The 15,492-nt window shown below is 35.6% G+C and overlaps 2 protein-coding genes and 1 pseudogene across 2 annotated transcripts; 2 read left to right on the forward strand and 1 right to left on the reverse strand.

The window, feature by feature from the left end:
• The first annotated feature begins 449 nt into the window (after positions 1 to 449).
• On the forward strand, positions 450 to 1,091 carry LOC127258498 (uncharacterized). The gene has a single exon (XM_051285348.1). The coding sequence runs from the start codon at positions 450 to 452 to the stop codon at positions 1,089 to 1,091; it is 642 nt and encodes a 213-aa protein (XP_051141305.1).
• Positions 1,092 to 1,688: 597 nt separating this feature from the next.
• Positions 1,689 to 8,387, forward strand: LOC127258499 (uncharacterized). The gene is made up of 3 exons (XM_051285349.1): positions 1,689 to 1,981; positions 2,084 to 2,211; positions 8,356 to 8,387. Exons 1-3 carry the CDS (start codon positions 1,689 to 1,691, stop codon positions 8,385 to 8,387), a joined length of 453 nt encoding a protein of 150 aa, XP_051141306.1.
• A 10-nt stretch (positions 8,388 to 8,397) lies between these two features.
• LOC127258500 (uncharacterized) lies at positions 8,398 to 13,272 on the reverse strand (annotated as a pseudogene).
• Positions 13,273 to 15,492: the final 2,220 nt, after the last annotated feature.

Raw genomic sequence — 15,492 nt, forward strand, 5'->3', positions numbered from 1 at the left:
AAAAAGATACATGCAAAAAATTTGCGTGTGACACTAAATACACTGTGTGCAAGAAAGTTATATGCCAAGTTATCCAAATGTGACTTTGGGTTGAAAAAGGTTGCTTTCTTGGGGCATGTAGTTTTTGGTAAGGGTATCTCAGTAGATCCTTCTAAAATTGCAGCAATCTCAGATTGGCCAAGACCTACCAATCAATCAGAAGTAAGAAGATTTTTGGGTTTGGCAGGGTATTACCGAAGATTCGTTCTTGATTTTTCGAAGGTTGTGAAGCCATTAACTAATTTTCTAAAGAAGGACATAATGATTAATTAGGATCGTGAGTGTGATTCCTCTTTCCTAAAATTGAAACATCGATTAACTTCAGCACCTGTTTTGGCTTTACCAGTAGAGGGTGAGGAATTTGAAGTTTATAGTGAAGCTTCGAAAAAAAGGGATTGGGATGCGTCTTAATGCACAATCAAAGAGTTATTGTTTATGTGTCATGTCAACTAAAACCTCACGAAGAGAATTATCCTACACATGACTTGGAGATGGCAGCAGTTGTGTTTGCTTTGAAGATTTGGAGGCACTATCTTTATGGTACCCATTGTAAAATGTTTACTGACCATCATAGTCTGAAATATATCTTCACCCAAAGAGAATTAAATTTAAGACAAAGAAAATGGTTAGAATTGGTGAAGGATTGTGATCTCGAAATTGTATATCATGAAGGCAAAGAAAATGTTGTAGCTGATGCCTCGAGTCGAAAACCAAGGCATAAGTTGGGTTCTATGTTAGTTGCCGATGAACTATGTCAAGATTTAGCACAGATGAAAATTGAACTACTTGGATGGGGCATGACGTGGGGATATTTACAAATAATGCAAGTTGAGCCTGAAATTTACGATCACATTAGAGTGGCTCGAATGGAAGATAATAAAATGGTCGAGTTGGCTATAGAAGTTCAGTACGGTCATATTCAAAACTTTAATATTGTTTCAGATAGGAGTCTTCGATTTCATGGAATGTGGTGTATCCCAAAGGACCAAAGTGATTTGAAGGAGCAAATTATGAGTGAGGCTCATAATATACCATATTCAGTGCATCCATGACGGATTAAAATGTATCAAGACTTAATTCGAAATTTTTGGTGGAAGGGTATGAAGAAGGATGTAGCGAAATTTGTTGCACAATGTTTAAACTGCCAAAAGGTGAAAGTATAACATCATAGACCAATGGGGTTGCTACAACCTTTAGAAGTTCCACTCTGGAAATGGGATTCTATTGCAATGGATTTTGTGACAGGACTTCCAAGGGCGAAGTCGGGAACAGATGCAATTTGGATGATTATAGATAGATTGACCAAGTCAATAGTGTTCATCCCAGTACGTATGACTTGAAGTATGCATAAGTTGGCCAAATTATATGTTGATCATGTGGTTAAACGACACGGTATTCCTGAGGTAATCATATTGGATCGTGATCCACGTTTCCAATCTTGATTTTGGCAAAAATTGCAAGAAGCCTTTGGTACTCAGCTGCATATGAGCACTGCATTCCATCCAATGACTGATGGTTAACCAGAGAGAACTATCCGTATTCTGGAAGATATGCTAAGAGCTTGTGTAATAGAATTTCAAGGAAGTTGGGAGGACCACTTGGATTTAGTGGAATTCTCATATAATAATAGTTATCAAACAAGTATTGGAATGACTCCTTTTGAAGGTCTTTATGGACGAAAATGCAGGACTCCTTTAAGTTGGGATGACATTAGTGATCGACTGATATTAGGTCCAGAAATGATCAAAGAATCAAAAAATAAGATTCGAGTTATCAGGGAGAAGATGAAGATAGCTCAAGATTGCCAAAAAAGTAATGCCGATAAAGCCCGAAGTGAAGGTCAATTTCAAAGTGGAGATTTCATCCTGGTGAAAGAATCTCCAATGATGAGTATTAGAAGGTTTGGAATTAAAGGAAAATTGAGTCCGCTTTATGTTGGACCGTATGAAATCCTCGATCGAGTTGGGGATTGAGCTTATCGGTTAGCACTTCCAAATTCCATGAAACGAATTCATAATATGTTCCATGTATCAAAACTTTGTAGGTATGTCGTAGATCCTTCTCATATTTTATCTCCGGATGAGTTAGAGCTAAATGAGGATCTTTCGTATGAGGAAATGCCTATTTGGATCATGGACACAAAGGTTCGAACTATGAGGAACCGAAATATTTGTATGGTGAAAGTAATGTGGTCCCGGCATGGAGCAGAAGACGCCACGTGGGAAGTAGAACAAGAGATGTTCAAAGCATACCCATATTTATTTAATTAAGTAGTGTTGTTATGCGTTTGAGTTTAGATTTCGGGGACGAAATCTTTTTAAGGGGGAGTGAATTATAATGCCCCGATTTTGGAGTGTATGAAGTAATATTATTATAGCAAATAAATATTTTTATAATATTTTTGGATCAAGAAATTAATATTCTGAAACAAATTTTATTCATATTTTCTATATTGGTTATAATTATGGAGATTGTTAAACGGATAAATATCGATAAGGATAAATATATAATATAATAATAATAAGAAATAGGATAATGGTGAAGGATAATAATAATAATAATAATGATAATAGATGATAATGATAATAATAATATATAATACAATATATTAATAATATAAATATATATATATTTATATTCATATTTAGAAAGAAGCCAAACCTTACCTGTGAAGAAAAGGAAGCAGACATCCAGGGAGGAAATGAAAGATGAGAAGAGAAAGGAAAAAGAGAAAAAAAAAAAAAGATTTGGCCGTCTGATTTCAATTCCGACTTCGGTACTGTATTTCTTGTTATACGTAGAATTTAATTATGAATTTTAATATGAATTTCGATATTGGGGATATTAAATTAGAAATTCTTAAAAAATTCATAATTGGCTATTTGGCTATTTAATCGACTAATTTCTTTAGTTGATAGCCTATTCGTAGTCCTAGCATTATATTTTGAGAATTTTCTATCGATCCGAGCCGAATTGAAAAAGGTAGTGTATTGTACCTGCTGTTTATTCATATTTTTAAGTATTTTTTATTTAATAATTGGGCGATATAAATATTATGAGGTATAAGAGTTTTATAGCTAGAATATCGTATTCTACTAAATATAAAAGTTTGAAACCCAACGAGCTAATTATAGAAATTAGCTTTTGAATAAGCAGGTAGCTCCTATGAATAAGCATGTAGCTCAGCTGATTTGAGTAAATAATGGGGCAGGTGTACGTTGGAGGAGATTTGGGTGAGATTGCAAAAGCTATGGAGTGTCGATAAGAGGTAAGCAACAAGAATTAAATTTAATTTTAAGAAATTAGGTATGCATGTTGTATGCGATTCTGATTAATATGCTAATGTGATATTATGTGAATCATTTTGTCAGTGCATGTATATATTTATATATATATATGTATATGCATGTGGGAGACTTTATGGTTTATGATATTTGATATACGTATCGCGTAGGTGAATTTATAAAAATGAGGATAGGTGAGCTGTCTCACCAGCCCTTTTCGGTAAATTCACTTATTTAGCATGTTGCACACATATTGCACGGATTGGATATATTTTATGGATCTATCGTTTAGTCGCCGTGTGCGGTAGTGCTAGGCGAGGGCATCATCTGGGGTTAGGATATTCGACCCCGATGTACCGTAACACTTTGGCGATAGTGGACGATAGTAGTCAGACAACTGGGTGACTTAGTCGCACGATCATTCAGGATTTATACCCATGGTTGTTGAGACGTATTTGGTCTAATTGTTCATGTTAGATGTTGTTCCACTTATTGGGCTGGCCACTGGTGAGGTCTACCGGTAGTTTAGGATCATATGCCAAACTCCAAACGTGATCCCTTTATGGCGCGCGAGGAGGAGTAGAGTTTCCGGGTTTCCCTTGGGTGATTCCAAGTTGCACGGATTCTACTACATTACACGAGATAGGGCTAGTCAGTGGGGGTCCTATCTTCGCTATCACAGACTATGGGGCGTCTTGTGGTTAATGGCGACAACGTTCGGCTATCTATGTATTGATTGTGGGAGTCGTAAGCTGGGTATATGGAAGTGACCGGATGACCGTTATAGTATTATGGGTTTATCAGGTCCTTCCTTAAGGGAATACAATTAGTGTTTTTGTTTCTTGACTGCCTTTTCTTTTTATTATATTGTACTATATGGGATTTATACTCTGTACTCCATAGTTCTTATTACAGTGGTTTTCGTATTTGTTACATAGTGTTTTAAGTACTATAAAAACACTTCTATTTCTTCACTGTTTTTTCTTTTTATCATATAGCACTTTACGAGATTATACTTTGTGCTCTAGAGTTATAATTACAGTGCTTTTCGTGTAAGTTAAATAGTGTTTTAAGGGAATACAGTTAATGCGTTTGTTTTGTACTGCCTTTTCTTTTTATTATATTGTACTTTATGGGATTTATACTCTGTGCTCTATAGTTCTTATTACAGTGCTTTTCGTATTTGTTACATAGTGTTTTAAGGTACTATAAATAGTGCTTTTTTTTTCTTCACTATTTTTTCTTTTTATTTTATAGCACTTTATGAGACTATACTTTCTCCTATAGAGTTATAATTACAGTGCTTTTCGTGTACATTAAATAGGGCTTTAAGGGAACACAGTAGTTCTTTTGTTTCTTCACTGCCTTTTCTTTTTATTATATTGTACTTTATGGAATTTATACTCTGTGCTCTATAATTCTTGTTACAGTGCTTTTCGTATTTGTTACATAGTTTTTTAAGGTACGATAAATAGCGCCTTTGTTTCTTTATTATTTTTCCTTTTTTTTGCATAACACTTTTTTAGATTATACTTTGTGCTCTAGAGTTATAATTTCAGTGCTTTTTGTGTACGTTAAATAGTGGTTTAAGGGAATACAGTTAGTGCTTTGTTTCTTGACTATCTTTTATTTTTATTATATTGTACTTTATGGAATTTATACTCTGTGCTCTATAGTTCTCATTACAGTGTTTCTCGTATTTGTTACATAGTGTTTTTAGTACTATAAAAACGCTTTTGTTTCTTCTCTGTTTTTTCTTTTTATTATATAGCACTTTATGAGATTATACTTTGTGCTCTAGAGTTGTAATTACTGTGCTTTTCGTGTACGTTAAATAGTGTTGGAAGGAAATACAGTTAGTGCTTTTGCTTCTTGACTACCATTTCTTTTTATTATATTGTTCTTTATGGAATTTATACTCTGTGCTCTATAGTTCTCATTACAGTGCTTTTCGTATTTTTTACATAGTGTTTTAAGTACTATAAAAGCGCTTTTGTTTCTTAACTGTTTTTTCTTTTTATTCTATAGCACTTTATGAGATTATACTTTGTGATCTAGAGTTATAATTACAATGCTTTTCGTGTACGTTAAATAGTCTTTTAAGGGAATACAGTTAGTGCTATTTTTTCCTGACTGCCTTTTCTTTTTATTATATTGTACTTTATGGAATTTATACAATGTGATCTATAGTTCTCATTACAGTGCTTTTCGTATTTGTTACATAGTGTTTTAAGGTACGATAAATAGCACTTCTTTTTCTTCATTATTTTTCCTTTTTTTTAAATAACACTTTATAAGATTATACTTTGTGCTGTAGAGTTATAATTTCAGTGCTTTTTGTGTACGTTAAATAGTGCTTTAACGGAATACAATTAGTGCTTTTGTTTCTTGACTATCTTTTGTTTTTATTATATTGTACTTTATGGAATTTATACTCTGCGCTCTATAGTTCTCATTACAGTGTTTCTCGTATTTGTTACATAGTGTTTTAAGGTACTACAAATAGCACTTTTGTTTATTCACTGTTTCTCCGTTTTTTTATATAGCACTTTATGAGATTAGACTTTGTGCTCTAGAGTTATAATTACGGTGCTTTTCGTGTATGCTAAATAGTATTTTAAGGGAATACTGTTAGTGCTTTTGTTTTTTACTGCCTTTTCTTTTTATTATATTGTACTTTATGGGATTTATACTCTGTGCTCCATAGTTCTTATTAGAGTGCTTTTCGTATTTGTTACATAGTGTTTTAAGGTACTATAAAAGCGCTTTTGTTTTTTCACTGTTTTTTCTTTTTATTATATAGCACTTTATGAGATTATACTTTGTGCTCTAGAGTTATAATTACAGTGCTTTTCGTGTACGTTTAATAGTGTTTTAAGGGAATACAGTTAATGCGTTTGTTTTGTACTGCCTTTTCTTTTTATTATATTGTACTTTATGGGATTTATACTCTCTGCTCTATAGTTTTTATTCCAGTGCTTTTCGTATTTGTTACATAGTATTTTAAGGTACTATAAATAGTGCTTTTTTTTCTTAATTGTTTTTTCTTTTTATTTTATAGCACTTTATGAGACTATACTTTCTCCTCTAGAGTTATAATTACAGTGCTTTTCGTGTACATTAAATAGGGCTTTAAGGGAACACAGTTAGTACTTTTGTTTCTTCACTGCCTTTTCTTTTTATTATATTGTACTTTATGGAATTTATACTCTGTGGTCTATAGTTCTTGTTAGAGTGCTTTTCGTATTTCTTACATAGTGTTTTAAGGTACGATAAATAGCACTTTTGTTTCTTAATTATTTTTCCTCTTTATTATATAACACTTTTTGATATTATACTTTGTGCTCTAGAGTTATAATTTCAGTTCTTTTTGTGTACGTTAAATAGTTGTTTAAGGGAATACAGTTAGTGCTTTTGTTTCTTGACTATATTTTCTTTTTATTATATTGTACTTTATGGAATTTATACTATGTGCTCTATAGTTCTCATTAAAAAGCCTTTCGTATTTGCTATATAGTGTTTTAAGGTACTATAAATTACGCTTTTGTTACTTCACCTTTTTTTCTTTTTATTATATAGCACTTTATGAGATTATACTTTGTGCTCTAGAGTTATAATTACAATGCTTGTCGAGTACGTTAAATAGTGTTTTAAGGGAATACAGTTAGTGCTTTTGTTTCTTGACTGCCTTTTCTTTTATTATATTGTACTTTATGGGATTTATACTATGTGCTCTATAGTTCTCATTACAGTGCTTTTCGTATTTGATACATAGTGTTTTAAGGTACTATAAATAGCATTTTTGTTACTTCACTGCTTTTCTTTTTATTATATAGTACTTTATGAAATTATACTTTATGCTCTAGAATTATAATTACAGTGCTTTTCGTGTACGTTAAATAGTGCTTTAAGGTAATATAGTTAGTGCTTTTGTTTTTTGACTACCCTTTTTTTTATTATATTTTACTTTATGGAATTTATAATATGTGCTCTATAGTTCTCATTACAGTGTTTTTCGTATTTTTTACCTAGTGTTTTAAGGTACTATAAATAGCGCTTTTGTTTCGTCACTGTTTTTTCTTTTTATTATATAGCACTTTATGAAATTATACTTGTGCTATAGAGTTATAATTACAGTGCTTTTTGTGTACGTTAAATAGTGCTTTAAGGGAACACAGTTAGTGTTTTTGTTTCTTCACTGCCTTTTCTTTTTATTATATTGTACTTTATGGAATTTATACTATGTGCTCTATAGTTCTTATTACAGTGCTTTTCGTATTTGTTACGTAGTGTTTTAAGGTATGATAAATAGCGCTTTTCTTTCTTCATTGTTTTTGCTTTTTATATATAACACTATATGACATTATACTTTGTGCTCTAGAGTTATAAGAACAGTGCTTTTCGTGTACGTTAAATAGTGCTTTAAGGTAATTGATGCGAACTTGCCAAGGATAACAGTTCGGATCGAATTCCACAAGAATAAGTAACAAGAATATTGTAGATTTGGATAGAGTAAGGGATGGATGGCTATATATATATATATATCTATATTAATGGAGATAAACTGGACTCTCTTGAATTGAGAGGTAGTCGGGAAGGCAACACGAGAGATCAAGCTCACGTATCACAATCCTCTAAACAAGCTGACAATACAAGCTAAGGCAAGAACAGTTCCAGTACTATTCGAGAGGCCACGACTTGTTTCAAATCACACGAAAAAACTCGATTTGGGGATATGAAGCTGTAACCGAATCACTCAAGATTACACTTCAAAAAGGCACAAGAATCGCTCTTGAAAAAAATCCAGTTTATATAATCTCTTTGTGGAATGAATAATGTTACAATGATAATCATGAGTCCTTTTATAGAGGAACCATGGAAATTTAAAAACAAGAAAGTACACTCTTAAAGGAAATAAAATCATATAGGGAATAGTTATTATAATTAGCCTTATTTAGTATTATTGACCCATAATTCATGGCAATCCCATGATTATTGGTAATCCCTTGATCTATGGAATTCCTTCATTCAGGGGATATTGATTCATGGGATCCCTTCAATTAGGGATAGTAATTTAGGGGAGGTCCAATGCCTTGTAAGGTGCTCCTGGCCTTATGGTCCTTGGGACTTGTGATCCAATTTCCAGAAGAATGCATGGTTTATTTTGATCGTTGTTATAGAGTTCAGTAGTGGCATCCATTTGAAGTTTGGCACACTTTGTTATTGCCAATTGAAATTTACGGGCTCGGCTCCTAGTGATTGGTCCAGGAGGAATTATGATTGGGTCCAATTCCGTCATGATGGTCACATCATCCCCCCTCTCTTGAAAAGGTTGTCCCATCAACCTCTCGTCACCTACATCAAACGGAGACAAGTCAGAAACATTAAATGTAGCATGGACATTATACTCACTTGGGAGGTCTAGTTTGTAGGCATTATCGTTGATGCGTTCAACGACTTGAAAGGGACCATCGCCTCATGGGGACAACTTAGACTTCCGTTGTGCCGAAAATCTCTCTTTTCGTAAGTGAAGCCACACCTAATCACCGGGTTGGAAGACAATCTTCTTGCGGTGATGATTAGCAGCTTTTGCATTCCGCGCATTGGTAGCGTCAATTTCCTTTTGTACTGTCTTATGAAGCTCCTGAATTTTTTGTGCCCGATCCATGAAATTAACATTTTGTCGCTCACTACATGGTAGTGGCAATAGGTCAACTGGAGAAAGTGGGTTGAAGCCGTACACTACTTCAAAAGGGGACATGTTAGTAGCACTATGGATAGCTCGATTATATGCAAACTCAACATGAGGGAGACAACTTTCCCAACTATGAAAATTCTTTTTGATAATACACCTAAGGAGAGTGCCTAGGGTGCGATTTGTTACTTCCGTTTGACCATCTATTTGTGGGTGATATGAGGTAGAAAAAAGAAGTTTTGTCCCTAATTTTCCCCAAAAGTTTTTCCAGAAAAAGCTTAAGAATTTAGTGTCCCTATCAGATACAATCGTACGGGGAATTCCATGCATTTTAACTACTTCTTTGAAAAACAAATTAGCAATATGCATTGCGTCATTCGTCTTATTGCAAGGAATAAAGTGGGACATTTTTGAAAACCTATCGACAACAACCATGATAGAGTCCTTACCTTCTTTTGTACGAGGTAGCCCCAAAATGAAGTCCATACTCAAATCTACCCAAGGTGTGTCGGGTGTAGGCAGAGGCTTATATAAACCATGTGGTAGCGTTGTGGATTTGGCTTGTCTAGATGTAATGCAACGTGTAATGTGTTGTTCCACGTCCGCACGCATCCCTGGCCAATAAAATTTTTCCTGCAAAAGTTTAAGAGTTTTGGTGGCTCCAAAATGCCCCATGAGTCCACCTTCATGGACTTTGTGAGTTAAAACAGTTCGAATAGAACCTTGTGGAATACACAACTGGTTAGCCTTATACAAATAGCCCTCATGCAAATAGAAATCTTTAAATCCAGTGTTGACACACTTATTGAAGATGTCAGAAAAATCTTTGTCATTTTCATACAATGATTTTACCTGTGAAAACCCTAGCAATTGAGAAGTCAAAATAGTAAGAATGTGAGTGCGCCTAGAGAGTGCGTCAACTACGACATTATCCTTTCCCTTCTTATATTTTATCACATAAGGGAATGTATCAACAAAAGAAATCCATCTGGCATGCCTCTTATTTAGTTTGGCCTGAGTTTTTATATGCTTAAGGGACTCGTGATCTGAGTGGATAACAAATTCCTTTGGCAAAAGATAATGCTGCCATACCTGAAGTGCACGAACCAAGACATATAACTCCTTGTTGTAAGTTGGGTAGTTCAAGGCTGCGCCACCTAGCTTCTCGTTGAAGTATGCAATAGGTTGGCGATTTTGCATTAGAACGGCTCCAATACCCACACCTGAAGCATCACATTCAAGTTCAAATGTTAGTTCAAAGTTCGGGAGTTTAAGAATTGGGGCATGAGTTAACAAATATTTCAGCTTGTCGAAGGCTTGTTGTTGCGCTTCTCCCCAACTAAACAGTTCATCCTTGCGAATAACAACAGTGAGAGGGGCTGCAATAGTACTGAAATCACGAATAAACCTTCGGTAGAATCCCGCCAAGCCATGGAAACTACGAACTTCACGAACAGTAGTAGGGACAGGCCACTCCTGGATGGCTCTGATCTTCTCCTCATCGACTTGTATTCCCTGTGCGCTAACAACATAGCCAAGGAATAGACAACTAGAAACACAAAATGCACATTTTTCAACATTTGCATAAAGTTTGTTCTGCCGCAATAAAGTGAAAACTTCTCTCACATGCTCAATGTGTGCAGATAAGTCCTTACTATAGATCAAGATGTCATCAAAGTAAACAACCACAAACCTTCCTATGCAAGGTCTAAGAACATGATTCATCAATCTCATAAAGGTACTAGGGGCATTAGTTAAGCTAAAAGGCATGACAGTCCACTCATACAGCCCTAGCTTAGTTTTGAAAGCAATTTTCCACTCATCTCCTTCTCTCATACTTATCTGATGGTAACCACTTTTAAGATCAATTTTTGTAAAAAGAGCAGCACCCTGAAGTTCATCAACCATATCATCTAATCTAGGAATAGGATGTCTAACTTAATAGTAATTGCATTTATTGCTCTACAATCTACACACATACACCACTTACCATCCTTCTTTGGAACGAGGAGTACCGGTACAGAACATGGACTAAGGCTCTCACGCACCCAGCCTTTATCTGACAAGTCTTGGATTTGCCTTTGGATCTTTTTGGTCTCATCTGGGTTGGCCCTATATGCCGGCCTATTTGGCAATTGAGCACCATGTATGAAATCAATCTGATGTTCAATACCACGGATTGGGGGCAACTCGCTTCGTAGTTCCTTGGGTAGTACATCAGAAAATTCCTGCAAAATAGGATAGAACTCTGGAGGCAGGTTAGATTGCAAATCATAAGCTGTAAGGAGATTAAACTTACAAAGCAAAATGTAAATCCTATCACTCTCATCCTCTCCAATGGATCTAATATCCTTTCGAGTGAGAAATATGGCCTGGTCACTGTTCCTCCCCATTTGGGAAAGGATATCTTTGGTAGGTACTCCCTTACTTTTCTCTCGTTTTTCTGAGGGGATCACTCTTGGAACTCGCGATGGAGCGGTCATAGACGAACTTGCCATGGAATTTGTGTCTGCCTCTTGTATGGAGCTTTGAGTTCCCGCTGATTTTGAGACGTTCTCCATAGCCATCATTTCTTGAACATGGTTTTTTGTATCACTTCCTGATCCGTGTGGGCTTCTTGGAGGGTAAGGGGAGTCAAAGTGATCTTTTTGCCCTCATGTGGGAGCGTTAAAGTATTTTCCTTCCCAAAGTAGGTGACATTGCGATCAAATTGCCAAGGCCGTCCAAGTAGTCTGTGGCAAGCCTGCATTGGCACAACATCGCATACAACTTGGTCCATATAACCACGAATTCGGAAGGTTACCTCAACTTGTTTATTTACTTGTAGTTCCCCATTATTGGTCAACCACTGCAATCGATAGGGTCGCAGATGGGGCTTGGTGACAAGGTTCAACTTTTTGACCAATGTCTCACTAACCACATTGGTGCAGCTTCCGTTATCAATTATCATGCTGCAAATCTTGCCTTCGATTTTGCAACGACAGTGGAAGATGTTCTCTCTTTGCATTTGGGTTGGTTCCTCCTTTTGAAATGTACTAAGAGACCGCAGAGTTACCACCGTGATTTTGGAGTATTCATCATCTTCTTCAACAGTACTTTCCTCACATTCAAGAATTTGCTCAGCATCTACATCTCCTTTATCGTCGGTGACGACTTCACCCGCATCCGTCAAGATCATGGCCTTCTTGTTCGGGCACTCAGAGGCATAGTGCCCTTTCCCTTGACACCGAAAACAGGTAATTTCACGGTTTCGGGGATTCTTGCCATGGACATATTCCTTTTGTGGGTTTCGAGTTGTGCCAACATGCCAACACTTTTTCCCTTGTCAACATTATAAAATTTATTGACGTTAGTATTGGGGATACCTCGGGGCTCCAGGATAGTTTGGGTAGACCGGGGTGGTGATCGATTGAAAGAATCCCCTCGCCCCTTTCGCTTGCGTTGTTTCTCCAATAAAATCGCACGTTGGAGCAATTCCGACAAGTCAACATACGGGTGTAGCTCTAGAGTATCCCTCAAATCTCGGTTGATTCCACTCATGAATCGAGCCATGGTTGCTTCAGGATCCTCCACAATATCAGCCCGCATCATGGCTATCTCAAGCTCTTTGTAATACTCCTCTACACTTCTATTACCTTGAGACATTTGTTGAACTCGTTCGTGCAGCTCCCTCCTATACTAGGATGGTACAAATCGTTTCCTCAGAGCCTTTTTTAGCCCATCCCATGTGGTGATCCGGGCCTTCCCTTCTCGCCTTCGTTTCGTACTTAGTTGTTCCCACCAATTAAGGGCATAGTGGGTGAACTCCATTACAGCAATTCTTGTCCATTGCTCATCATCATATGTACAGCAATCTCGAATCAACTCCATCTTCTTCTCCCAATCAAGATAAACATCCGTGTCAGAATTCCCATTGAAAGAAGGAATGCTGAACTTCAAGTTCCTCATAGGATCTTGATTTTGCTTGTCTCTATTTGGAGGGGGTGGCTCCCATTCTTCATCAAAATTTTCAGAAGCGTCTTCCCTACCTCGGTATATAGGATTCCGCCTTGCAGATCGACTAGCATCAGGGGCGGGTCGGCCCTGCTGTCGCTCAGTTGTCAATTTCCGAATAGATTGAGCAAGATCAGTCAACATTGAGTGTACGGTGTCCATCTCGTCAGTAAGTTGCTTCGTGAATCGTGCTTCTAATGCTTTGGATAGCGCTGCGATTTGAGGATTAGGGCGCTCGTCTGGGTGTCCTTCATCTGCCATCAAAGAAAAAATGTAAAATAACAAGGGTATATCCTCACACAGGTTTCTTCTCTCTTGAATCGCGCTCTCCGGTATGTAATGATCTCGCCACAAACACTCTTTCACTCCACTCGTGTTTCACTCACTTAAATAAAACTGGTCAACGACCCAATGCAATTCCCAAATCAAGAAATTTCAAGTAAAAATCACAAGTAATTAGACCTTAGATAATCGAATAAAAATAGGAGAAATATTATAAACTTTTTTTTTTTTTTTTTGGAAAGAAGTGGATATGGATAATGGAAATGAAAATATTAAATAAAGAAAATTAAGAGAGAAAAAAAATGTATGGAAAGAGAGAAAAGGGATAAGAATATATAGAAATATATTAATGTTATGTAGAAAAGGAAACAAAATATTCTCAAGTCTTTTTTTTTCAACTTTTTTTTTTGTATTTTCTTTTTTTTTTCGGATTTTTTTTTCGGATTTTTTTTTTTTGTTTTCAAATATGAACCGTGATATCAATCAAGATATTGTATCAACTAGCTCTGGTACCAGATGATGCGAACTTGCCAAGGATAACAGTTCGGATCGAATTTCACAAGAATAAGTAACAAGAATATTGTAGATTTGGATAGAGTAAGGGATGGATGGCTATATATATATATATCTATATTAATGGAGATAAACTGGACTCTCTTGAATTGAGAGGTAGTCGGGAAGGCAACACGAGAGATCAAGATCACGTATCACAATCCTCTAAACAAGCTGACAATACAAGCTAAGGCAAGAATAGTTCCAGTACTATTCGAGAGGCCACGACTTGTTTCAAATCACTCGAAACAACTCGATTTGGGGATATGAAGCTGTAACCGAATCACACAAGATTACACTTCAAAAAGGCACAAGAATCGCTCTTGAAAAAAAACCAGTTTATAAAATCTCTTTGTGGAATGAATAATGTTACAATGATAATCATGGGTCCTTTTATAGAGGAACCATGGAAATTTAAAAACAAGAAAGTACACTCTTAAAGGAAATAAAATCATATAGGGAATAGTTATTATAATTAGCCTTATTTAGTATTATTGACCCATAATTCATGGCAATCCCATGATTATTGGTAATCCCTTGATCTATGGAATTCCTTCATTCAGGGGATATTGATTCATGGGATCCCTTCAATTAGGGATAGTAATTTAGGGGAGGTCCAATGCCTTGTAAGGTGCTCCTGGCCTTATGGTCCTTGGGACTTGTGATCCAATTTACAGAAGAATGCATGGTTTATTTTGATCGTCGTTGTAGAGTTCAGCAGTGGCATCAATTTGAAGTTTGGCACACTTTGTTATTGCCAATTGAAATTTACGGGCTCGGCTCCTAGTGATTGGTCCAGGAGGAATTATGATTGGGTCCAATTCCGTCATGATGGTCACATTATGTAGAATTATGATTGTTTCATCACTATTTTTTCCTTTCATTATATAGCACTTTATGAAATTATACTTTGTGCTCTAGAGCTATAATTACAGTGCTTTTCGTGTACGTTAAATAGTTCTTTAAGGGAACACAATTAGTGCTTTTGTTTCCTCACTGCCTTTTCTTTTTATTATATTGTACTTTATGAAATTTATACTTTGTGCCCTATAGTTCTTATTACAGAGCTTTTCGTATTTGTTACATAGTGTTTTTAGGTACGACAAATAGCGCTTTTGTTTCTTCATTGTTTTTGCTTTTTATTATATAACACTTTGTGAGATTATACATTGTCCTATAGAGCTATAATTACAGTGCTTTTCGTGTACGTTAAATAGTGCTTTAAGGGAATACAGTTAGTGCTTTTGTTTCTTGACTACCTTTTCTTTTTACTATATTGTACTTTATGGAATTTATAATATGTGCTCTATAGTTCTCATTACAGTGCTTTTCGTATTTGCTACATAGTGTTTTAAGGTACTATAAATTGCATTTTTGTTACTTTACTGTTTTTTCTTTTTATTATATAGCACTTATGAAATTGTACTTACAGCTCTAGAGTTATAATTTCAGTGCTTTTTGTGTACGTTAAATAGTGGTTTAAGGGAATACAGTTAGTGCTTTTGTTTCTTGACTATCTTTTCTTTTTATTATATTGTACTTTATGGAATTTATCTCTGTGCTCTATAGTTCTCATTACAGTGCTTTTCGTGTATGTTAAATAGTATTTTAAGGGAATATTGTTTGTTCTTTTGTCTCTTGACTGTC

The sequence above is a fragment of the Andrographis paniculata genome, unplaced genomic scaffold (assembly GCF_009805555.1).
Source record: "Andrographis paniculata isolate CXL003 unplaced genomic scaffold, ASM980555v1 Contig59END, whole genome shotgun sequence".
Taxonomy (NCBI): domain Eukaryota; kingdom Viridiplantae; phylum Streptophyta; class Magnoliopsida; order Lamiales; family Acanthaceae; genus Andrographis; species Andrographis paniculata.

Excerpts from the sequence above, each read along its gene's own strand:
- LOC127258499 (XM_051285349.1), top strand. The coding sequence starts at position 1,689 with ATGACTCCTTTTGAAGGTCTTTATGGACGAAAATGCAGGACTCCTTTA. Across the intron at positions 1,982-2,083 it reads AGTCCGCTTTATGTTGGACC|GTATGTCGTAGATCCTTCTC; the intron begins GTATGAAATCCT and ends AAAACTTTGTAG. Across the intron at positions 2,212-8,355 it reads TATGAGGAACCGAAATATTT|GGGATATTGATTCATGGGAT; the intron begins GTATGGTGAAAG and ends TCCTTCATTCAG.
- LOC127258498 (XM_051285348.1), top strand. The coding sequence starts at position 450 with ATGCACAATCAAAGAGTTATTGTTTATGTGTCATGTCAACTAAAACCT.